The sequence below is a fragment of the Phascolarctos cinereus genome, unplaced genomic scaffold (assembly GCF_003287225.1).
Source record: "Phascolarctos cinereus isolate Bilbo 61053 unplaced genomic scaffold, phaCin_HiC Scaffold_726;HRSCAF=1367, whole genome shotgun sequence".
Taxonomy (NCBI): domain Eukaryota; kingdom Metazoa; phylum Chordata; class Mammalia; order Diprotodontia; family Phascolarctidae; genus Phascolarctos; species Phascolarctos cinereus.
This window is the reverse complement of record NW_027556098.1, coordinates 285,823,810-285,848,185: the sequence shown is the minus strand read 5'-3', so window position 1 is coordinate 285,848,185 and position 24,376 is coordinate 285,823,810. Positions and strand designations below refer to the sequence as shown.

The window sequence follows — 24,376 nt, the reverse complement described above, 5'->3', positions numbered from 1 at the left end:
GGTACCTTGGCAGAAGAATGTGAGAGAAGAGTACAGCATGGTTCTATGGCAGAACTCAAAATCTCATAGAATAAAAAAATCTTAAGGATAGAAGGCCACCTCTTTCAACCCATACCTGAAGAAGATTTCCTCTTGCTAGGGATAAAAAGAAAAGCAAAAGATGGTCCCTACTTTCTAGGAGTTCACAATCTAATGGAGGAAACAACATACAAACTACAATGTAGAAACAAGACATATTCGGGATAAAAATCTTGGGCAAAAAATGAGTCATAATGAAAGTATTTCATGGATAGTGGATCTGATTTTTTCAGGCTTATGTAGGAAAAAAAGTTCATATTTTTTTTCCTGCTAAACACAGTGGACCTAATTTAGAATGATAGGTCCTGCATTCCTTGATTTTCTCTCATTGCTACAACTAGTTGAGATGACTAAGCATGGAGTCAACAGTTAGTCACAGATGGTTAGAACTATTGACTCTGAGATAGTGTTCAAAGTAGACACCTCAACGGTTCCTCTTCAGACTGTTGCTTTCTGCCTTTATCATTGTCATTCCCAAAGCAATACTAGAAAATATTTCATCTAATTAGCAACTAACAAGAGATTGAAGTTGGTTAGTTTGTGTATTTTAATAAGCTATAGTACTTTTTAAAAATATGCATCAAGATCTTCTATGAAACAGATTTTGTATAGGAATTTCTTTTAATTGCTTGGGTTTTAGCCATATCTTGTCATGGGTTAATGAAGGTTTATTGACTGAATGACTAAGTGATTGATTGATGGGGACCATTGAAATCATAGGACAAAGAGTAGGAAGGAAACTGAAGTTCTCCTTGGATTTACAGTGTTGTCTTTGGTTCCTAAAGACTTGCTTATTTGTATAAGTATAGGTTCAATGTATGAACAGATTACATAGATATTTGTTCAGAGGCTGAATGGGGCCCTTCTCTATCCTTATTAGAATATGAGTAGTCTTCTCTGTGAAGTGAAAGGAACCTTGGACCTCCCAATGTTCCTTGAAGAACTGTGCAAGGCCACATAATACTTGTTTCAATGGAAGGAAAGAGATTTTTTTTCTCATGGCTCTAGACTGTAGACTTTCACCCCTACCCCTAACCCCTGGGGTTAGAAGAAAACAAACACTCAGAACAAAACTCTATGCTAACCATCAAGTCTCCTGTGGGTTCAAGATGAGTATCTCTGGGCACCTGCTTCCTCCTAAGCCACAGTGCCCTAGATCTCAATTGAAAAGGAGAGCCCAGTTTCCTTACACCCTGACATCCATTCAATCAAAAACAATTGAATGGTGGGTGGAGTCTAATGGACTAGTGTCACTGGGTTTGGAGCTCAGAGATGTGCCTTCTTACAACTCTGCCATCTTAGCAATCTTGGGCAAGTCATTTGCCCTGGCAGCTTTAGAAGGTTCCTTCATATTTTACATTATATAAATCTTTGGGTCTCTCTTCTGTGTGTCTACCACTATGCTAGTTGAGGGGGGGCTTAGGGGAGGAGTGGTGCAAGGAACAGAAGATACAGAGTCCCTATTCTTAAGGACTTTAAAGTTCAGTTGGAAAGATGAGATAGACAAATAAAAATAATAATCAATAAGACAAGTAAATCAAAGTGCCAAATAAGTAGTAGTTACAGGTGCAGAGTAACTGCTGAGAATAAGAATGCCAAGATTCCACGTTTGACAAAATGTGAGGAAAAACGCTTGGAGGACCTGGGCTCAGCCACAGGAGGTAGCCAGGGCTGTGTACCAGGCAGTGCAGAGGGGGAAATCACCTTCCAGGAGGAACAAATCAGTGAAGTCTAAGAACTGCCATTCAGTGCCAGTGTTTCCCACTGTAGCAGAAGGAACACGTGCTGAGTGGAAAGTCTGTTGTAGGGAGTGGCTACGTCTCTATACCGAGTTCAGAGATGAGTAGGAAATGCTTTCCAATGCAGAAGCAATTGCAGAAGCTAGGAGTGGTCATGCCCCTATAAAGACCCAATGACTTAGGGAACTGTCTAAGGCAGAAAGCCCATATGCAAATGTTGCAGTACTTTAGCTAGTGATTGACAGCAGACTCATAGAAAATGCTTATTGTATAAGCACCAGAATGTCCTTTGACACTGGTGATCTTCAAAATGGCTATCTTAGCAAGTGCAAGTTTGCAGCATCATTGAGGTAGGTTATTTGCATGCCAAGTCAGCTACAATCAGGAAGAACAGTCAGAGTAATCATGGGTTGCCATCCCTATTCATCTTCACGTGTGAGTTGGTATAATCCTGGAGTTTCTTTCCTCGGGATTCAGAATCCAGAAAATCAGTCCTTTCTCTCTGTGTTGTGACAGAACCTGGTCGAAGAACTGTCTGACTTGTCTGAGTATGGGTAGTAGGAGCAAGCCAAGGGCATAACCCAGCCTCCTTGGGTCAAAATGAGAATTATCTTAAGATCAGATTGGGTGCTAGGCTCTGCCGAGTTAGCAAATGCCTGAAAATCGTTCATAGAATCACAGAATCTCAGAGCCCATCTAGACTAATCTATAATAGAACTAACTGACATTTATTGTTATATTAAATATTTATTATTTATACTTGGCCTTCAGATTTGCAAAGCACATTATGAACACAAAAATCTTCTCTACAAAATGCATGACAAGTGATCAGCCGTTCTTTGCTTGAAGACCTTAAGTGAAGGGATACCCACTATCTCTTGAGGCAGCCCATCCCATTCTGGGATAGATCTAATTGTTAGGAAGCGTTTCCTTACCACAATCCTAAATTTGCTTCTTTACAATTTCTATCCATTATTATGAACTCTGCACTTTGAGGCCAAGCCACACAGGTCTATCCTTTTCTTCATTTGACTGCCCTGCAACTACTTGAAGAGAGCTATCGCATCCTCTCTCCCTTAAGTTTTCTCCTCTCCATACTAGGCATTTCAATTTCTGTCAGCCAGTCCTCATATAACTTGGATTCAAGGTCCTTCATTATGCTGGTTGCCATCCCCTGGATACTTTAACTTTTCAATGTCCTTGCTAAATGTGACAAGCAAACTGAAAACAATACTCTTAACAGGGCGAAATACAGTGGGATTATTATCTCCCAAGTCCTGGTATTAAGGCTCTCTTAATTCAGCCTAAGGTCATGTTACCTTTGTAACATCCCTCACATATGCCTTCTTCTCTCTGGCACTGCCACCACCCTGGTACAGGCCCTCATCACCTCACTTAGAGACTATGACAGTAGCCTGCTGGTTAATCTCACTGGCTTAAATCTTTCCCTGCTCCATTCCATCCTCCATTCAGCCGTCTCATTCATCTTCCTAAAACATAGATCTGACCATGTCACCACTGTCACCACCATTCAATAAACTCCAGTGCCTCCCTATCAACTCCAAAATCAAATATAAAAGCCCCCGGTGGCATTTAGTGCTCTAAGGACCTGGACTCCTCCTAGCTTGCATTTTTCTTCCACAGTGACACTGGCGTCCTGGCTGTTCTTTGCACAAGACACTCGATCTCCCAACTCTGCATTTTAACTGTTGTCCCTCATGCCTGAAATTCTCTTTGTCTTCATCTCTGCCTCCTGCTCTCCCTGGTTTTCCACTGTTGATTGTCCCTTATTGATTTTATATAGCCTGTTTGTCTATAGTTGTTTGCGTGTTATTTCTCCCATTGGACTGTGAGCTCTTGGAAAGCAGGGACTGTTCTGGCCATTCTTTATTGCTTAGAACAGTTTCTGGCCCATAGTGGGCGCTTCATAAATGCTGATTTACTTGATTAGCTTTCTTGGTTTCAATATCACTCTGATACTTTACAGTCAACCTGGAGCTCATTAGACCCCCCAGACCTTTCCCAGGCAAGCTGCTGTCTAACCATCCCTCTCCTATCTCATACCTGTGAACCTGAATTTTTAAAACTTAAGTGTAAAACTTTATGCTTATTGATGTTAAATTCATCTTGGTAGATTGACCCAATATTCTCGGCCGTCAGGGTCTTTTCTCAGTCTGACTCTCTTATCCAGCGTATTCCCTATCCTCAGATTCGTATCATCTCCATTGACAAGAATTCCAACCATGGCTTTGTCTAAGTCACTGTTAAAATTGTTAAACAGTGGAGGGTCAAGCACAGATACCCAGAGAACTTCACTGGAGACCTTCCAAGTCAAGTGGAGGGAAGGCACTAAGCATTTATATAGTGCCTACTATGTGCCAGGCACTGTACTAAGTGCTTTTACAAATATTATTTCATTTGATCCTCACAACAACCCTGTGAGGTAAGTGCTTTCAATATCCTCATTTTACAGTTCAGAAAACAGAGGCAAACAAGCTAAGTGACTTGCCCAGGGTCACACAGCTAATAAGTGTCTAAGGCCAGATTTAAGCTCAGGTCTTCCTGCCTCCAGGCCCAACACTCTGTACTACCAGTTGCATTTTGGCATGTAAGAGATAGAAGTGAGGATGGACTGCATGCCAGGCATGAGAAACAGCCTATGCAAAGGCCTGGAGACTAGAGATGATTGAATGTCATATAGAAAAGAGCAAGTAAGCAAGTTGACCAGACCAGTAAGTACATGAAAAGAAAGAATGTATTATAAACTGGAAAGGTGCATTAGAACCAGCTTGTGAAAGATGCCATACAATTTTTACCTCTGAGATGAAGTTAAGTGCCATAAATCATCTTTAGGGCTGGCCCCATTGTAATGTCACCTAGCACTAAGCCTTAGCCATCTTTCCCCAGTCTATTTCCAAAGTGAACTAGATTATTTCATCTTTAATTACTCTCCTAGCCTAGAACCCTATATTCTGATATAAACTGTTTAAGGCTTCACACTCTTCCTTAGAAGGTTCCTAAGGTGCAGGAATGTCAATTTTAAGATGAGAATTACAGCAGGCACCTCCAGCAGTTCAGTTCCATGAACACTATGTTTAGACTGGGAAGAAGGGTCAGGAATTGCTGACCATAAGGTAATGGGACTTCCCAGAATCAGGCCAAAGAGGAAGTTTGGTGTGATGCCTCCCTCCATGCTGGAAAGGCCAAAAATGAATCACAGGAAGGGGCAATTGACCAGGTCGGGTTCAATTAGTTGACAAAGTAGAATGTGAGATGCTTGAGGGCAGGGACCATTTTCATCTTTGTCTTTGTATTCCCATTTCCCTAGCACTGGGCCTTACACAATAAATGTTTGTTGAATTGAATTAAATATGAATAAAATGGTCTAAGGATTGAACATAGTGCAAGATTGGGCCCTTTTTTACTTTTTTTTCATCCATAATGTGATCCGTGGACCAAATGATGACTTTTCTCTGAGGGATCCCCTTCATGTAGGGCTTCAGAGTAGACAATGGAGTGCTTTTAGTTAGTGGAAAGAGAGGGGAAGGCCTGAAGTCTTGTGCAATAACCCTGCTTTTTAAATCACTTCAGGAAGTTTGTGTTTCAAGTATTTTGGAAGACCGAGGGTGCTTCAAAGTTGTTTCAAAATTAACATTTCAACTGAGAAAAATCACTCCTGATTCCACCTTTGAGCTGAGGCCATTTTCTCTGCAGGCCTATCTGTCCCCTCATTTGCCAGCCCTTCATTCCTTTCATGCTGTCAGAGTCACTGGGCACTGTATCACCAGAAGGACTCTCACGCCAAAATGGAGGATTTGAAATAACACTGAGATGTTCAACTAGGAGAACAAAGATGACAGTGAAAAGCAACATAGTTTATTGGTTCTAAAAAGGAAAGTACAGTGACTCATGCTTCATATGCAAACCAGATTGTACTTGTTATTCTGAAGATCACCATGAAAAAAAAGAAAAGACAAACATTATTGAGTGTCTATGATCTGCCAGGCATTCTGCTAGGTGCTAGGGGAATTACAAAGATGCCTAAGACACAGACCCTGCTCTCAAGAAGTTTATAACCTAGCAGGGGAGATATGTCATTTGCACAAATACATATACATCACAAAGGACCTGGGACTGGCTCATAAGTCAAGCCTGCTGTAGACCCCAGTGTCCAGGACATAAAAAGAATACAAAGAAGATGAGATAGGGACCAGATATGAATTATCTTTGCATCTCCCTTGGCTTGTAGCAGAGAGATTTACACATGGTGGGTACTTAATGCTTGCAAGCAAATTTGCTGACTGAATAAATAAATAAATAAATGAAAAAATTCATCTGTTAGTTGATGAACAGGAAAATATTCATATTATAGGAAAGGGAAAAAAGGACATTTTAGAGCTAACAGGAATTGGGGACTGGGTGTGGCAAGCAATTCAGACATAACTGGGTGGAGGTTGTACCATGAACGAGTCATGGAATGATTCCTGAGTCTTCCAGGATAGTAAAGGAAAGAAAGCAAAGGTCAGTCAGTCAATTACAAAGAATTTACTGAACACCAACAGAGTGCCCTAAACTATAGTAGGTCAGGTCACTCCTAAAGATCAGGAGAGAGAGAGAAAAAGACAAGAAAAATGGTGGCAGAACATAAAACCTTGACTACAAAGGGTATTTCAATATTTTTGCACTGAACTGATTGAATTGAATTTATATTTTAACAGGAATCTTCTTGAGATACAATGACCTTATCCCAAAACCTGAACCTCTAATATTGGAACTTCAGAACAGTGAGAGAAAGATTTCAGGACAGATGGGTCTTTCTGGCATCATACAGTGTTATAGGCAGCTGCCTCCTTCATCTATGCATAAGGTTGGCCCTAGTTATCTCTCAGACTATGAGCTCCTAAAGGGCAGAGGCAAAGTTCTCTTTGAATAATGCCATCCACAAGGAGGCTCTGAATAATTGCTATTAATAATGACAATAATTAGAACTCTTCTAGTTGTGAGATTATTTGCTATAATATCACCAAGGAGCTTTGCCAGCCCACTACATGAGAACCATCATCTAGCTTTGAATATTATGAAGTTTAACAATTCTTCTACCTAAAAGCATATGCAGTGGTCCAGATTTTGCCACTGCCTTGGATGCTTTCCAAGATGGGCAGTTTATAAGAATTGTGGACTCATGGCATAGTGGTACATGCCTGTAATCCTTGCTACTAGAGAGTCTATGGATGGTGGGTCAGAAATTCCAAACTATAATAGGGCTAAGCCAGTCAGGTTTCCACACTAACTCACCAAGATAGTGAGCTCCCAGGAGTGAGTGGAGGGGGACAGGAGTAGAGACCCAGACTGGCTCAGAAACAGAACAAGTCAAAGTTTACGTGTCATGGGTCTGTGAGTAGCCACTGCACTTCCAGCCTAGGAGAGGTAGGGAAAAGAAAGGAAAGAGGGAGTTGGAGGGAGAGAGAAAGAGGGGAGAGAGAAGAAGGAAGAGAGAGAGAGAGAGAGAGAGAGAGACAGAAGGAGGAAGGGGGAAGAGAGAGGTCGGGAAAAGAGAGACAGACAGAAAGAGAGAGAGACAGAGACAGAGAGAGAAACCAATTGGCTTGCCCCCCTTTATTTTACAGGTGAGGAAACAGAATTTCAGAAAAGTGAAGTGAGACTCAAGGTCATACAGTGAGTCAGTGGAAAAGGTCACATCGCCTGCTTCCAAATCCATAGCTTCTTCCACTATGTGACTAGTAAAAGTCACATGAGCACTTTCAAAATACTGGGGTACTGAGCAAACAGGAATTTGTTTAATGGGGGCCTGGTGACTTGAAAGAGTTAAAGCTGCTTCCCAGGGTGCCTCACTTACAACCCAGGGAGTGGCTAAAGCAATGGGAGAATCTGGATGAACAGGTTTTCTCATGGCAGAGGGGAAATAAATCAAAGGCTGATAACCCAAGCACCAGCGAAGGAATTTACCACCCTCTGTTTGTTCTTTGTGGGAACAGTTATAGGTTCTGTCCATCTGCTCAGTGGCAGAATGGCTTTGAGTACATGAGGCTTCATAGAGAGCAAAAACCCTTTAAGATCTGCAAATCAGTAGTCCAGGTATTCTTATCTCCACTTTACAGATGAGGAAACTGAGTCTCAGAAGGCTAAATGACTTGCCCAAAGTCACCCTACTAATACTAAAGACAGGATTCAAGGCTGTTTTTCTCCCGGCTCCAAGTTCATCTCTCTTTCCACTACACCACCTGGATTTTCTCAAGCAGTCAATGAGGATTTAATTAATACCTGCTAGGTGCCAGACATTGTTCTAAGCACTGGGGATAAAAAAAAAAAAAAGGCAAAGGCCAATTCCTGCCCACAAGGGGCTCACATTCTAATGGTAGAAACAACATGCAAATGATTAGAGCAAGATGAGTGGAGCCACAGTAGTCTATGATGATCCTACTCCTATGTAAACAGACACCAGCTTTGCCATTCTATTAAATGTTGTAGTTTGAAGAGTCCTAGAATAGCTAGGTGAGTAGACATGGGCACAGCTTTAGATTAAGTGAAACACAGAAAGAGTCTAGGATGCAGAAAATAATCGTTACACTTGCAAATTTATGTTCATCCCCAACTCTTTCCTGGATGTGCTCTTCCTTTAACCCTTAACCCTTCCCTGGGGCATGATGGGAGCCAGTGTTATGGGCAGCTAGTGGATAGAGTGCTGCCCCTGGAGTCATGAAGAACTGAGTTCAAATCCGACCTCAGGCTATCTGACCTTGAGCAAGTTACTTAACCTCAGTTTGTCTGTTTCCTCAGCTCTAAAATGGGGATAATAATAGCATCCACCTCCCAGAGTTGTTGTGAGGATTAAATGAGGTCGTAACCACAAAGCGCTTAGCATACTTTCTGGCACATAAAAAGAGCTATACAAATGTCAGCTATGGTAATGATGATGACAATGAAATGAATAGTGTATGATGTGTAATTTAAGTCCTGGTTCTGACACAGAACTTGCTGTGCTTTCATGTCTCTGAGTCTCAGAATCACAGACTCTGAAGGCTGGAAGGGGGCTCAGCAGCTATCTCATCCAGCTGTATGTGAAGGAATCACGGGTACAATGTACCTGACGAGTGGTTGTCCAGCCTTTGCTTGAGGACCTCCCCTCCAAGGAGGGGAAATGCACTACAACCTTTTGAAGCAGCCTATTCCACTTTGGGACGTCCCTGATTGTCACACAATTTTTCCTGACACTGAGCCTAAATCTGTCTCATTGCAAATTCTGCTCTTTGCTCCTTATTCTACCCTCCAGGGCTGAAAAGAACAAATCTATTCATCTATTCCCTCTTCCGATATTTGGAACAGTCACCAACCCCCAATCCTCAGTCTTCTTTTCTTCAGGCTAAACATACCCATTTCCTTCAAACAATCCTACATCATAAACCCAAAGCCTTTCAGTGTCTTTAAGAGTCTTGGTTATCCTCCCCCGGACACTTGCCAGCTTATCAATGTACATAGAGCATTGATTCCTTACTTGGAGTCAGGAAAATCTAAGTTGAAATCTAGCCGCTGACTTTGTTGGCTACATGAATCTGGCAAGTCACTTAATCTTTCTGTGCCTCAGTTTCCTCATCTGTAAAAATGGGAATAATAGTACTTTTACTGTCTCTCCCACAAAGTTGTTCTGAGACATGAGGGTTTAATGTATGTCAAAGTGTTTTGTAGTAAATTACTAAATAAATATCAGCTGTCATTATATTTGGTGGTAGTAGTTGGGCAAGCAGACCACAAAGTCTTTCTGTGTTTGCTACCCTGGGTCTCTCACTGTCTAATGGAGAATGTAGATCCCAAGGTTTGAAACTGGGCCTTGCCACTTACTACAGATATTGTGTGGGTCTCAGTTTCTTTATTTGTAAAATGAGGAAGTAGATTTCATTAAAAGACCTCTAAAGTACCTTCAAGCTCCAAACCCTATGTCCAAGTTATGTCCTTACAAACCATTAGGTTAAACTTTCAGAATGGAGCAGGGTCAGATCTGAGGACATGATGGGGAATAGAGGGGACTGCCTCCAGATCATGATTGGTAATAGAGGGGGATTTTACTCTTCTTCATATGTTCTACATTCCAGCTAAACTGGCCTACTCCATTCTTCCCAGACATCCATCATGATGTCTCCATGCTTTTGTACAGACTGCCTTTCAGGCCTAGAAAGCATTCACTCCTCATGCCCTTCTTTCTGAATCCCTACCTTCCTTCTAAGTCAAACTCAATGCCACCTTCTATGAACCTTTCACTGATCCCACCACTATGTTAGTACTGTCTGCCTCTTGAAATTATCTGTATTTATGTTTGTTTATATATCGTATGCTTTAGCAAGGATATCATCTCCTCAAGGACAGGGCCTATTTCATTTTCTGTCTTTGTATCCCTGGTACCTGCCGAGTGAATCATATATGCTTAATGAATTGAACTCAATTTTAAAAGAGGTCTGGAGGCAATGAGGAAATGTCATAAATGAAGGTTGAAGGAAAAGATGGCTTGAATTTTGTGGCTGGAAAAATATCTCCCTGCCCCAGATCTTATGTAATTATTTGTAAATAATTTAAATGGGCCAACCGCATTGGGAAGACTATTTTTTGATGAATGCCATTTTTGTACTTTGCTGGTCAGATCAATAAGAAGCCTTTATGAGGACCTGAGGATCAATGATGGGCATTTCTGGCCCCTGTTAGTTTGCTGATATGGGGGAATGGCCTTCAGAATCAATCTCTACAATTTTTGAAGTTCATATTACACACTCTATTAGGTTGATGAATGAAGCACTTAAAACAATTTATTTAAAGCTTCCCTCTCTTAAAGTGGTAGAAGCCACATTCTAGCTTTGATTCTGCTTATAAGTTTTGTGATTAGGCAACACAAGAAAACCAGACTTCCCTCCCCACACCCCACCACAACCCCATCTCTGTCCCAGGAAAATCTGTTGGGTTGTCTTACACCTGGGAGCTTCTTATTTTGAATAAGATCTAATCTCCTGGTTGTTATAGGACATAAGAGTAAACTATCTAGACCTTGGTGCCTAGCAGTGGAATTACAATTAGAAAAGTACATGAACAAAAGATTGAATAAGCTCCTTGGAACCTAACAGCAACTATTCAGGGTATTTATTTAGAGGGTGATAGTGATGGAGAGGTTAGAACAGGGCCTGTGAATGTGTTCTGAGTTTGTGCCCCTGGTCCCTGATTGGCTCCTTTTCTGGTCTGGAGCCAAAATGTAACCCTTCTGGCCTTCTGTGGATATGTGTGGGTGTGGAACATTTTAGAGAGAGATAGAATACTCTCTTAGTACTTTCATTAAAAGACAATGATTGTCTCAATCATGATTCTAGAGGACTGATTATGAAGGACTCTACCCACCTTGACAAAGAGGTGATAGAATAATATGCAGAATTAGACACATTTTTGGACGTGACTAATATGGGGATTTGTATGTGTGCATGTATTGTGTGTATGCACACTTAATTATACTTGTTATAAGGTTTTACTTATTTTATTTTTCATTTTGGGGAAGAAGGGGAGGTGGAAGACAGAAAAAATGCTTGATAATTAAAATATAATTGAATTTAAAAATGAAAAACAATATTGATCATCTACTGAGCCCTGAAATACAGAGCTCCATATGGTCCCTACCCACTAATAGAAATTTGCCCTATGATCCTCAAAATCTTTTTTTTTTTTTGCATACTGGTCGTGCAGTTGAAAGCCTTGCTATCTTTCACTGACTGCTACGCTTATTAATTTTTCTTTCTCATAGGCTCTTCCGTGTGAAAGGCAAAAACATTCAAATGAGGAGGGCAGTATTTTGATTATGATTAGATACAGGTTATAAGTATAATCTAATCTTTTTGTTTGTTTGTTTTCTTTTTCAGCTCCAAGGTTCCTTGAAGAGAAAGCAAGTGGTGAACCTGTCTCCAGCCAATGCCAAAAGGCCTAATGGCATTGTGGAGAACTCCTTCCTGGATATTAAGAGAATACGAGTAGGAGAAAATCTCCCTGCAGGACAAACTGGACATCATGTCAACAATGGGCAAAGCCAGTTAATGCCTATGAGCCAGGGGCCTCTGAGGAAGGCCAACACCCTTCCAACCAGTGCCCATTCTTCTGGGAATGGTATGTATAACCTGGGACTAAAGGAGGTCAAGAAAGAACCAGGAGAGACAGTGTCTTGCAGCAAGCACTTGGATGGCCAGATGACACAGGAAAATATATTTCCCAATAGATATGGAGATGCCCCTGGGGAACAGATGATGATGGATCCAGAGCTCCAGGAGTTGTTTAATGAGCTGACAAATATATCTGTGCCTCCTATGAGCGACCTGGAGCTGGAAAATATGATCAATGCTACCATAAAGCAGGATGACCCATTTCATATTGATTTGGGCCAGCAGAACCAGAGGAGCACTCCAAGGCCCCCTTTACAGATGGAGAAGATGGTGATCAAGAGCGAATACTCCCCAGGTTTGACCCAAGCCCCTGTTGGTTCCCCTCAGCTGAGGCCTCCCTCAACAGGACCTTCCTTCTCTATGGCCAGTTCTGTCCTTTCCACTTCTTCCCCGATCCCCTCAGGACCTCCAAGCCAGAACCAGCCCCAGGCTTCCTCAGGGGCAAGTAGGCCCCTGACCAACTGGCAAGAAGTGTCTCATGCCCAACAACTCAAACAGATAGCTGCCAATCGCCAGCAGCATGTACTAATTCAGCAGCAGCAGCAGCAGCAACAACACCAGCCAAACCAGCCTTCCAGCTGGTCAGCCTTGTCCCCTGCGGTGCCTTCCCCAGGGCCATTTGGCCAGGAGAAAATTCCCAGCCCTTCTTTCCGTCAGCAACAGTTCAGCCCACAGAGCCCAGCCATCCCTGGGGTGCCGGTGAATGGCAGTCAGTCCAAAGCGATGGCCAACTACATGTACAAAGCGAGTCCCAGCACCCAGAGCAGCCACCTAGACATCCTCATGCAGCAGAAGTCTCAGGACATCAACCGAAACTTCGTGAGCAACCCTCACCCACCTTTGGAGCCGCATCACAGTAACACCAAGCCCTTGTTCCACTTTAACTCAGAACAAGCAAACCAGCAATTGCCGTCAGTTTTGGCTTCCCAAAGCAAGCCTTCTCTCCTGCATTATACCCAGCAACAGCAGCAGCCGCCGCCGCCGCCGCCGCCGCAGCAGCAGCAGCAGCCGCCGCCATCGCAACAGCAGCAGCAGCAGCAGCAGCCGCCGCCGCCGCCACTACCACCACCTCCACCACCTCCACCACCGCAGCAGCAGAGCTCAGTCGCTGCACAGCCTCCGCCGCAGCCGCCACAGCCGCAGCCGCAGCCGCAGCCACAGCAACAGGCCCCACCCACCCAAACCCTGTCCACCCAGCCTCTTCTAAGGTCATCTCTCCCACTACAGCAAAAGATCATGCTTCAGAAGATGCAGGGGCAGGCCATCTCTGGATTGCCCTATGCAGTCTCTCAACAGCACAGACCGGTAAGAGCTTTTCAAGCCAACTTTCTGAGTACAAGAGTATCTATGGGCCTTCTATGCGCCTTCTATGCGTGTAACGTTTTTGTGTGGTGCCAGGCCCAGAGCCAGAGATGACTGAGGCTTTCCTCGTTATTTAGCAGTCTGTACAAAACCCAGCCTAAGAGAAGGCACGAGGGGGTTGACAGGGAGGATATAAAAGTCGTCTTCAAATATTTGAAGGCTTGCTATGTGTGTGAGAAATGAAAGAGTTAAGTTTCCACATAAGTAGATAAGAAATTAGCACAGACAGACTAACTTCTCCGTCCAGGGGGGGGAGTGATAACACTATTCTAGGCACATAATGTATGTTAGGGGAGGGGCATATTAGGAAGATTGGAACCCAGAAGGATTAGGACCAATTCTGACCCAGAAGGGAGGAGTTAGGCAATTAATAACTATATAGTTTGCCCTGGCTTCTTTTACCCATGCATTTCTCTATTCCCACTGAAGTGCACCTGCTTCTCCCGAGAATTGAAATGACGCACTTCAACCTCTTTAATAAAAAGTCTTTGAGACACCAGACTAAGGAACTGAGTCTGGGGTCATCTTTATAACAATGTGGAAGGGCTATTAGATCTGTTCAGTGTAGCTCCTCCAGAAGGAAGAACTAACAATGGAGAGAAATTCTAGTGAAACAGACATTGGCTTAGTATAAGGAAGAACCTCCTAATAAGGTCCCTTTTAGCTCTAGCTCTATGACTTATGATACGTGTGTATACACACACACATATATTTTATGGAATTGACTACCTACAGATGCAGCAAACCCTCACTACTCATTGAGAGGCCAGACAAAGGCTGGATAACAATCAGTAGCGAATATTGTAGAGGGAATTCCTACTTTCAGTAAGGATTGGTGTTGTCAAACTCAAATGGAAATGGGGACCACTAATCTGCACACAAGAATCCCTGGAGGCTGTATATTAACTTAGTTTTCAAATGTAATGTTATCTATGTTTTATTGTATATTTATTTTTTTAAAAAGATTTTCCAATTACATTTTAAATTGGTCCATGCCCTGCTCAAGAGTGTTTCTGGCAGTCAAGCTGAATGTTTGACTTCTAGAGTAGATGACCTCTGACTCTTCCAATTTAAGCATTTTATAATCCAGCATTTAGATTTTATTTTTATAGGAGAGTATTTTTATTTATTTTCATGGGGGAGAGTAGCGAACATGAGCTCTTGCCTGTAGAGAAGATCACATAATTATTAAAAGGATGGTTGTGAGCATTTAGAAAGAGATGTGATTGTTGCTATGAGCCAGCATGATTTCATCAAGAGCAGGTTATGCCAGACTAACCTCATTTCCTTTTCTGACAGGGTTACTCATCTGGTAGATCATGGCAATGTTGCAAATAGCTACATTCCAGCCAAGCCTTGAAAACATCCTCTGTGATCTTACATTTGTGGAAAAAATATAGAGATGTGGTCTAGATGATTGTAGCCAAGTATATCTGGAATCAAGATAACTGGTGGCATTCAAAGTATAATCACTAATGGATCAGTGTCACCTGAAAGGGAAGTCTCTAGTGGAATAGGCAGCATCTGATATCCCTTCCAACTCCAAGATTCTATAAGTCACTGGTAGAAGAGGGTTTGACAAGAATACAGAACTTGGTCTCATAGGGCCTGAGTTCCAATGCTGGACCTTCCACTTACTACCAGTGAGAACAAATCACTAACCTCTCTGGCCTTGAGTCTCCACATCTGTAAAATGAGAGGATTGGACAACAGGACCTCTAAGTTACCTTTTAGCCTAGAATGATCAGAATTTAGATCATTAATAAAAAGATTCTGTTATGCAACAAGCTCTAGTACAGACTTTATAAGATAATAGTGCCCTAACGTAGGCATTGTTAAAGGAATTTTATTCTACTGCCTACAGTGTACAATAAGAATTTAAGTAAGAATTGACATACAAAGGAACTCTTAAGTAGAAACTCTGCCTGGGGGGAATATGTTTGAGTTCTGTCCTGGGCATTTAATTTGTCAGGTCCACCGCTGGCCTACAAACTTTGCAGAAAGAATATAATGTCTTCACAGCCTAACTTAAATGTATTTACTGTGTCAATCAGTCAGTCAATATGAGTTTTTATTATGTGTCTTCTGGGTGCTTAGCACTGTGCTTGGCACCAAGGATATATTCAAAGAATGAAACAATCCCTTCTCTCAAAGTGATTACATTCTAACATCACACTGCCTTTAACATACACAGTGCTGAAGAAAAATTTCTTTCTCCCATCTGAAGAAACCTAGCATGTATATAGACCTTTAAGGATATAAAGTGCTTTACAGGTGTTCCACAAGCAGCATTAATGTGTTAGGTTCAAGTGATCTGTCCATACCACTTCCTTTTGAAACTTCATGTCTATTCTAATCACCCCTACTCCTCTTCAGGCCCATTCTAGCCCTATTCATCAATCTCTATCCAAAGTGTCCTCTGTAGCTACTGTACACAGAATTATAAAGTAAGTTAAGTTTGCTTTTGGTGCAGATCTACTCAGTTTTTTAGCAGTTCCCCTCCTTGCCACCAAAGTGCTCTTTTTCTAGCCCCTTTATGTGTATTACCCTTCCAGGAAGCAACCTTTTCCTTCAGGAACCCATGATGCAATGAAAAGTATGTGGGATTTGAAGTCAGAGGACCTGGATTCAAATCCCACCTCTGCCACTGACCTGTATGATAATAGGCTAGTCACTTAATCTCTCTGGGCCTTGATTTTCTTATCTATAAAATTAGGGGATTGGGTTCCATGACCTTGAAGGTCCCTTCCAGCTCTAGATCTATGTTATCAGGTTATTTGGCAGTGTTTATGAATTAATGAGATAAGTAAACACGTGCTACTCCATTTGTCAGCTAATGTGTTACTGTTCCCAGGTAGTATGGTGCCAAAACACAATTGCATTCCACAATTCCTTAAGCATGCTCTTAATTGAAAAAGTGTGAGAAAGGTGGGCATTGGTGGGCATCATGGCAGGTCATTTGTAGAAATACTTGTAATTGAGGTAAGGGAATACTAGGGAATTGACACCTCTCAAACCATACCCTAGAGGCATATCCATACTTCCCTTTGCTTAAGGGGGATTGGACCAGATGAATGGATGACTAAAAATATCATTTATTAAGTGTTTACTATGTGGCAGGCTCTGTCCTAAGTGCTGGAGCTAAAAATATAAAAGTGAGACAGTACCTACCCCAAAGGCAAGACAACACATATAATGGGATATTATATGTGGAAGTGAACTTTGGCCTGAGGAGTCTCACGAATAGTGAATCCACAGGCCAAAAGGAAGGGTAGTGTTGATTTAATTACTGTACTCAGATCAAGACATGGAAAAGAGGGCAGGGTGTTTATGCAGGATGACAGAGAAGATGACAAAATGGCCAGAATAAACAACTGAATGAGATGTCTGGTCAGGTCGGGGGCTGCTAGATGAGTTTGTATTCATTCATCAATGAAGACATCTCAGTCCAATGGCAGGAATTCCAAAGCTGAGTCAATTCACTTCTCCAGGGATTTCAGGCATGGTTTCTAGAGGTATTGTTGGAACGGTGTTATTGGATCTGGGTTGGGTCAGAGAAAGGTAATGGTAGTGATAGAAGGAGGGAAATGGCAAGATGCGGTGACAGCTGGGTGGTATCTGAAAACCATCTCCTGAGTCCCCTCCCACTTCTCTAATTTTGTGAAGTGTCACCAGACATTTCAAATCCAAGTGAGTTCCGTCCCCTTCAGAGTTGTCACTTTGGGAGGCTATTGCTTGAATTCTGTTTGGAATTTTGTTTTGGGAGCTGTTCTAGGGCCTATGACACATTCTTTTGAATATGGTCAATAGTGATCATCTTTCATCCTTGTGAGGTGGGTTTGGTTTTGGAAGCAAGCAAGTCTGGTGAAGGCTGTCAAGTTGGGGGAAAGTGTACCCATCAAGGACCAAAATGAGGCAAAGATGATAATCAAGGACATGTTATTACATGACTCTGCACTGTTTCTGAAGGTCCAAAGGTCCACATGAAAGCTTTCACACATCAAGACTTTGAAACAGACATAACTTCACCTGCACAGACTGCAATCCCTTAATAGCCTTCATGAGTTTCTAGAACCAAAAATAAATCACCACTTAACAGGCAATCTTCTAATGAAAACTTTTTCAGAATTTAAACTGGTCTGTGGATGACAGATATGGCCATGTTAGTTGTCAAAGCCTCTCTGCTCTAGTAGGACCTAACCGAAAGATTTTGTTTTCCACTTTAAGAGCCTTGAAATCCTAGTCACCACCATGCCACAACGAAGCCTCAGAATAGGATTTTAGGCAGAAGACTCTGATACTCAAGTCAGCAAACATTTATTAAGTACCTATTGTGTTCCAGGCACTATGCTAAACACTGAGGATACAAAGAAAGGCAAAAACATTTCCTGCCCTCAAGGGGTTCACACTCTAAAGAGGGAACCAACATGCAAACAACCAGGTACAAACAAGATGTGTACAGGATCAATTGGAAGCACTCTCAAATAGAAGGAACTAATACTAAGGGGGACTTGCCCAAGGGTAGATTTTAACTGAAACTTGAGAAAAGCCAGAAAACTTAAGAGGTGGAGACAAAAAGAGAGCTTGTTCTGGGCATAGGGAACAGCCAGTGAAAATACATAGTCTAGAATTGGAGTTTCTTGTTCAACAAACAGCAAGGAGTCTGATGTCACTGAATGGCAGAGTAGATGGAAGGTTGAGTGAAAGAAGCCTAGAAAGGTAGGAAGTGCTTTAAAGTTTAAGCAGAAGATTTTATGTATGATCCTTGATGTAACAGGAACTAATGGAATTTATTGAATTGGGGGGGAAGGTCACATGGGTCAGACCTGAACTTTAAGAAGATCACTTTGGCAGCTAAGTAGATGGTGAACTGGAGTGGGGAGAGACTTGAGGCAGGCAGATCAACAAGAAAACTATTGCAATAATCCAGGGCCTGGACAGGGGTGGTAGGCAGATCAACAAGAAAACTATTGCAATAATCCAGGGCCTGGACAGGGGTGGTGGCAGTGTTAAAGGAGAGAAGAAGGCATATATAAGAGACATTACAAAGGTAGAAATGACAGGACTTAGCAAGGGATTAGATGGAAGAGGTGAAAAAGAGTGAGGAGTCCAGGACAATATCTAATCTGGATGATTGGGAAGATGGTGGTACCCTCAACAATAATAAGGCATTTAGGAAGAGGAAAGGTTTGGAGTGGAAAGATAATGAGTTCAGTTTTGGACATGTTGAATTGAAGATGTCTACAGACATCTAGTTCACATTCAATAAACAATTAGAGTTTTGAGGCTGGAGGTCAGGAGGAAGGTTAGGGCTGGATCAATATGTCTGAGAATCATTGTCATGGAGATGGTAATTGAATCCACAGGAGCCAATGAGGGTACTGAGAAAAATAGTATAAAGGGAGAAGAGAAGAGGGCCCAGGACAGAGCCTTGGTGAATATCCATGGCATACTCTGCTGGCATTCAAGGTCTTCCACAGTCTGCCACAACCATAGCTGTCTTCCCTTAGCAAATATTAATTACTTCCATGCATTCTATGCTCCAGTCAATCATAATGCTTTCTGTTCTCGAACATGCCTTGTGCTTGCCTGCCTCTTTACCTTTACTGAAGTTATTTACCATTCCTGGAAGGCTTGCTGTTTCCACACTTTTTAACTGCTAAAGTCTTAAGATGATAGGATAAGAGATAACAGGGATTTTAAGATCTTCTAGCCCAAATTCCCCATTTTACAAGTGAGGAAAGTGAGGTTAAGAGAGGACTTGGATAAGGTCCCACAGTAAGTGAGAGAGCTAGGATTTGAACCTTGGTCCTCTGCCTTTAAAATTCTGCTTTATTATCTTAGCCCTGGTGAAGCCTTATCCCTCAGGCTTCATCTGGTTCTGCTAAATCTCTTGTTTATCAAAAAATCACCATGTTTTGTAGTGACATATCTATGTCTTATTACCCCTACTACACTGTAAGCTCCATAAAGACTCAAACCGTGTCTTACCTAACCTTTGCATTTCCCCCAGCACCAAGCACAATCCTCCACTCACAATTAGCTATTAATAAATGTTCATAGAGTGAAGGTGAAGGATAAATTTTTTAAAATCTCATTACTTTCTAGTTAGACAATGCCTACAGCCCAAGAGTCCAGAGCTCAGAGTTGCTTTCACTTGACCATCCACAGCATACCACAGAAATTTGTGTTCTTGTCCTGGAATAGTTATCTCTATTTTTTAGGGAGGAAAATAAGCAACTATTCTTGAGCTAACAGCTTGAGCTTCCTGAGTTAAAATGCTAGTCTTATAATTTCTTTGCTTGTCACATTCCTTTTGTGTCAAACTTGGGAAGATTTTCAATGAGATTTGCGAACTAGAGTCCTCTTGAACTTAGACATGGAGGATCTTCTTGGCTCCCTAGTACAGAAAAGCAATATATCATTTGTGGATCTGGGGGTGGCATTTTGGCAGCAGGGGTTGGAAGAGAAGTGGCCTTCTTCACCTTTCACAGCCTCCTACCCATCCAGGCCAGCTCAAGAAAGCTCAAACAGGAGCCCTGCCCTAGGACGTTCCCCCACCCCTCTGTTCCCTACCCTAAATGTTTCCTATCTGCTGCCCATTGCCCTGGAATGCAGTCATTCCTGAGCAAACACACTATTGGGTTGCTGCAGGAACACTTACTGTTTCACTTTCAAGATGGGATGCAGAAAAGTATTCTCTCAAGGCTGGGAGAATTAGGGTTTCACAAAATGGCTTCAGCAGTTCTGATAATGTCTGTGAGCTGGTAAATGTAGTCACCTCATTCACTTAATTATTCTTCCCTGCTTTAGTTGAGGAATGGAGAGAGGGTGTACAGAGAGGATAAATGCATGTGTTTCTGATTTATTTCCAAGTAACTGAATACTTGTTTTAGGTTTGGAGGAGTTATTTGTTGTCCAAAGCACATGGGGCTCTGTTCCAAAGGTTCCCTTTGAACCAAGAAGTACAATCTTTTTTTCAGAGCTGTGTAATCAAATGTTTAAAAGTGTGAATTTCTTTCTAATTTTGGATCTATAAAGCTCAAGTAGATTGCATATTTAGTTTAGAATTGACCCATCTCCAAAAATTCCAGGAAAGAAGAATAAGGAGCTTCTTCTGACTTAATGGCTACCTTCTCCCTTTTGGACTCAGTCCAGACTTCCTCAATGTAACATTCAGGACCCTTTGTAATCTATTCCCATTCAACCTATCCAAATTTATCTCCTGCTATATCGTAACAAATTTCTGCTTAAGCAGGTTGATTTCCTTCCCTAAAAACATATAAGCATATTCATTGTGCTAATTCCTACCTCCCTGCCTTAGTTCATACCTAACTCCTACATATTTTCCTAAAAGACCTTGTCTGGATTTCTCCTTTGCCTCTTTCATGGTTTGCCTTTCACCATCTGTTGTTGTTTAGTCATTTTTCAGTCATGTCCAACTCTCTGTGACCCCATTTGGAGTTTTCTTAGCAAAGATACTGGAATGATTTTGGCATTTCCTTCTCTAGCTCTTTTTACAGATGAGTAAACTGAGACAAATAGAGTTAAGTGACTTGCCCAGGGTCACACAGTAGTAAGTGTCTAACTTTTCATATTGAAAGTAATAATGTTGGACTCAGTCAGTCACTTCTAAGGTTCCTCTAAACCTATGATCATGATCTGTTTCTCTATGAACTCTACCTGATTATCAGGTTTTTTTGTGGGCAGATTTTATAGTCCCCAGGACTAGATAGTGCTAAGAACACACCTGGTGCTCAAGAAGTATCTGCTAAAATGCAAGGAGCTAAGACATCTCCAAAAGTCTCATGATGGAAAATGCTATTCACATCCAGAGAAAAAACTATGGAGTTTGAATGCAGATCGAAGCGTACTATTTGCTCTTTTTTCCTTCTGTTTTGTTTTATTTCTTCTTTCTTGTGATTCCTCCTATTGGTTCCAATTCTTCTTTACAACATGACTAATGTGAAAATATGTTTAATAGGAATGTATATGTAGAGCCTATATCAGGTTGCATGCCATCTTGGGGAGGGAGGTGGGAAAGGGGGGAGAAAATTTAAAACTCAAAGCTTATAGAAGTGAATGTTGAAAACTAAAAAGAAATTAATAAAAAAAAATTTTAAAAAGAAATATCTGCTGATGGGTGGATGAATTCAACCGGTTGTAGGACCAGAGGCCTTCTTATCACATCCTTGCTTACTTTCTGAGATAAACCAGAAGGATAATATCCTCTGGTGATCTTAAGGTACAGTACTGGTTAATGGCAGTGACAGGGAAGAAGAAAGCAGTGTTCTAACAGAAAGGAATTGAATTTCCACTGAGCAAATATTAGTCATGAATTCAGTACACTGAAGAAATGTCAGGAAGATGCCCTCAACCGCAATTGACATTGGGTGAGAAGAAACCAGTGACATGTTTGCTTGTTTTTCCATTTTCTGAATTTAGAAGTAATATGAGCAGTTTTAGAAAGGTTATCCTGAAGCTTTTCACAGATAAATACCTTTATGTTCTAGCCACTTGTCATTGCTTAACAATAACAAATTAAAATTCCACATTGATAGACTTCAAATCTATTGGGGTTTTAATTATATTCATTTCAGTAAACAATAAATGTCAGCTTGGCATAGTGGATAGAGAACTGGCCTCAAAGTTAGGATGACCTGGATTCAAATCCAGCCTCTGTGACACTGGGCATCACTTAACCTGTCAGTGTTCTCAGAAACTCTCTAAGTTGCAGAGAAAGTGCCGACCTACATTTGTAGAAGGATTTCCTTCCCTGAAAATTCCCCATACCAATGAAGTCATGGATTCTATCCCTTTTCTTATCCTTATTAGCTCTCATAAATTTTGAATCTGAGTTTTGTCTTTGACATTTGAATATCTTTTGACTTTTCTAAAGGAATATCAGTCAGCAAAACATTTATTAAGTACTTACTATGTGCCAGGTACTGTGTTAAGCACTGGGGATGCAAAAAGAGGCAAAAGACAGCCCTTGACTTCAAGATGCTTACAATCTTATGGGGAAGGCAACCAGTAAGCAAATATGTATGAACAAGCCATGTACAGGATAAATAGAAAATAATTAAGAGAGGGAAGGCACTAGAATTAAAGAGGGTGTAGGAAAGGTTTCCTGTAGAAGATGGGGTTTTAGTTGGGACTTAAAGGAAGCCAGGGAAGCCAGTAGGCAGAGATGAGGAGGTTGGGGGATATCCAGAGAAAATACCCAGAGCCAAGAGTAGGGGGCTTTGTTGTGAAAACAGCCAGGAGGCCAGTTATCACTGGATCAAAGAGTAAGTGTCAGGGAGTAAGGTATAAGCAGACTGGAAAGGTGTGTGTGGGGGGGTAGGTTATGAAGAATTGTGAATGCCAAAAAGAGGATTCTGTATTTGATTCTGGAAGGAGTAGGGAGCCATTGGAGTTTATTGAGAAGATGGATGACATGGTCAGACCTGCACTTTAAAAAAAATCACTTTAGTAACTGAGTGGAGAATGGTTTGGAGTTGGGAGAGACTTGAGGCAGGCAAACCCACCGGTAGGCTATTGCAATAGCCTAGGTGTGAGGTGATGAGGACCTGCACTAGAGCGGTGGCAGTGTCAGAGGAGAGAAGGGATGTATTTGAGAGATTTTGCAAAGGTCAAACTGACAGGTCTTGACAACAGATTGATATAGGGAGATGAAAGATGATGAGGGGTTGAGGATGAGCAAACCTGAGGGACTGGGAGGGTGGTGGATTACCCTCTACAGTAATTGGAAAGGTAGGAAGAAGGGAGGGTCTAGGGCAGGGGTGGGGAGCCTAGAGCCTCAAGGACATATGTGGCCCTCTAGGTCCTCAAGTGCAGCCCTTTGACTGAATCCAGATTTCACTGCACAAATCCCCTCAATAAAAGGATTTGTTCTGTAAAACTTGGACTCAGTCAAAAAGCCATACCCAAGGACCTAGAATGCCACATGTGGTCTTGAGGCCACAGGTTCCCCACCCCTGGTCTAGGGGGAAAGATAATGTGTTTGTTTTGGGACATGTTGAGTTTAATATGTATACTGGACATCCAGTTTGAGATCTCTGAAAGGCAACGATAGTTGCTATATTGGGAATCAGCAGAGAGATTGGGGCAGGATAGGAAAGTTTAAGAATCATCAGCACAGAGATGGTAATTAAATCCATGGGGGGCTGATGAGATCACCAAGTAAAGTAATATACAGGAAGAAGAGAAAAGGGCCCAGGACAGAACCCTGAGGAACACTGATGGTGAGAAGACATGATCTGGAGAAGGACCCAGCAAAAGAGGAGAGGGAGCTGTCAGAGAGGTAGGCAGAGAACCGGGAGAGAGTGGTGTCCCAGAAACCTAGAGAGAACAGAGGATGATCAGCAGTGCCGAAGGCCACAGAGAGTCAAGGCGAATGAGCACTGAGAAAAGGTCATTGGATTTGGCCACTAAGAAATCATAAGTAACTTTGGAGAGAGCAGTTTCCATGGAATGATAAGGTCTAAAGCCTTATTGTAAGGAGTTAAGAAGAGAGTGAGAAGAGAGAAAGTGGAGGAAAGAATTTTGCTGAATAGCACTCCAGGAAACTCTTGCTAGGCTGATGGCAAATAGTAATTTCCCCCACAAATATAACAGTGTTGTTGTAATTGTTTATGTATAACCGTGACTGAATAAAAGAGTAGGGCTTAAGGGGACAAATGGCAGTGGAGGATAGTGGGAAGGGCAATGGAATTAGTCAAAAGATCGGGGCTTAAATCCTGGTTCCACCATGTGTTAAACATATGGCATCGAGCAGATTGCTTTACCTCTCAGCCTCAGTTTCCTTATCTGTAAAATAAAGATAATAATAATAATGATAGCTTGCATTTATATACAGCCTGTGTGAGGCACTGTGCTAAGTTCTTTTCAAATATTAACTCGTTTGATGTTCACAGGTACTCTGAGAGATAGGAGCTATTATTATCCCCACTTTACAGTTGAAGAAACTGAAGCAGAGGTTAAGTGACTTGACCA

General features: G+C 41.8%; 1 protein-coding gene across 1 annotated transcript in view; it reads left to right on the top strand.

Moving 5' to 3' along the window:
• The window catches only part of MAML2 (mastermind like transcriptional coactivator 2), a 423,861-nt gene that overhangs the window by 274,590 nt on the left and 124,895 nt on the right, over window positions 1-24,376 (top strand). The window contains exon 2 of the mRNA XM_021000553.2: window positions 11,723-13,321. Within this exon, the coding sequence (XP_020856212.1) occupies window positions 11,723-13,321 (1,599 nt within the window). The remainder of the gene's footprint in view (window positions 1-11,722; window positions 13,322-24,376) is intronic.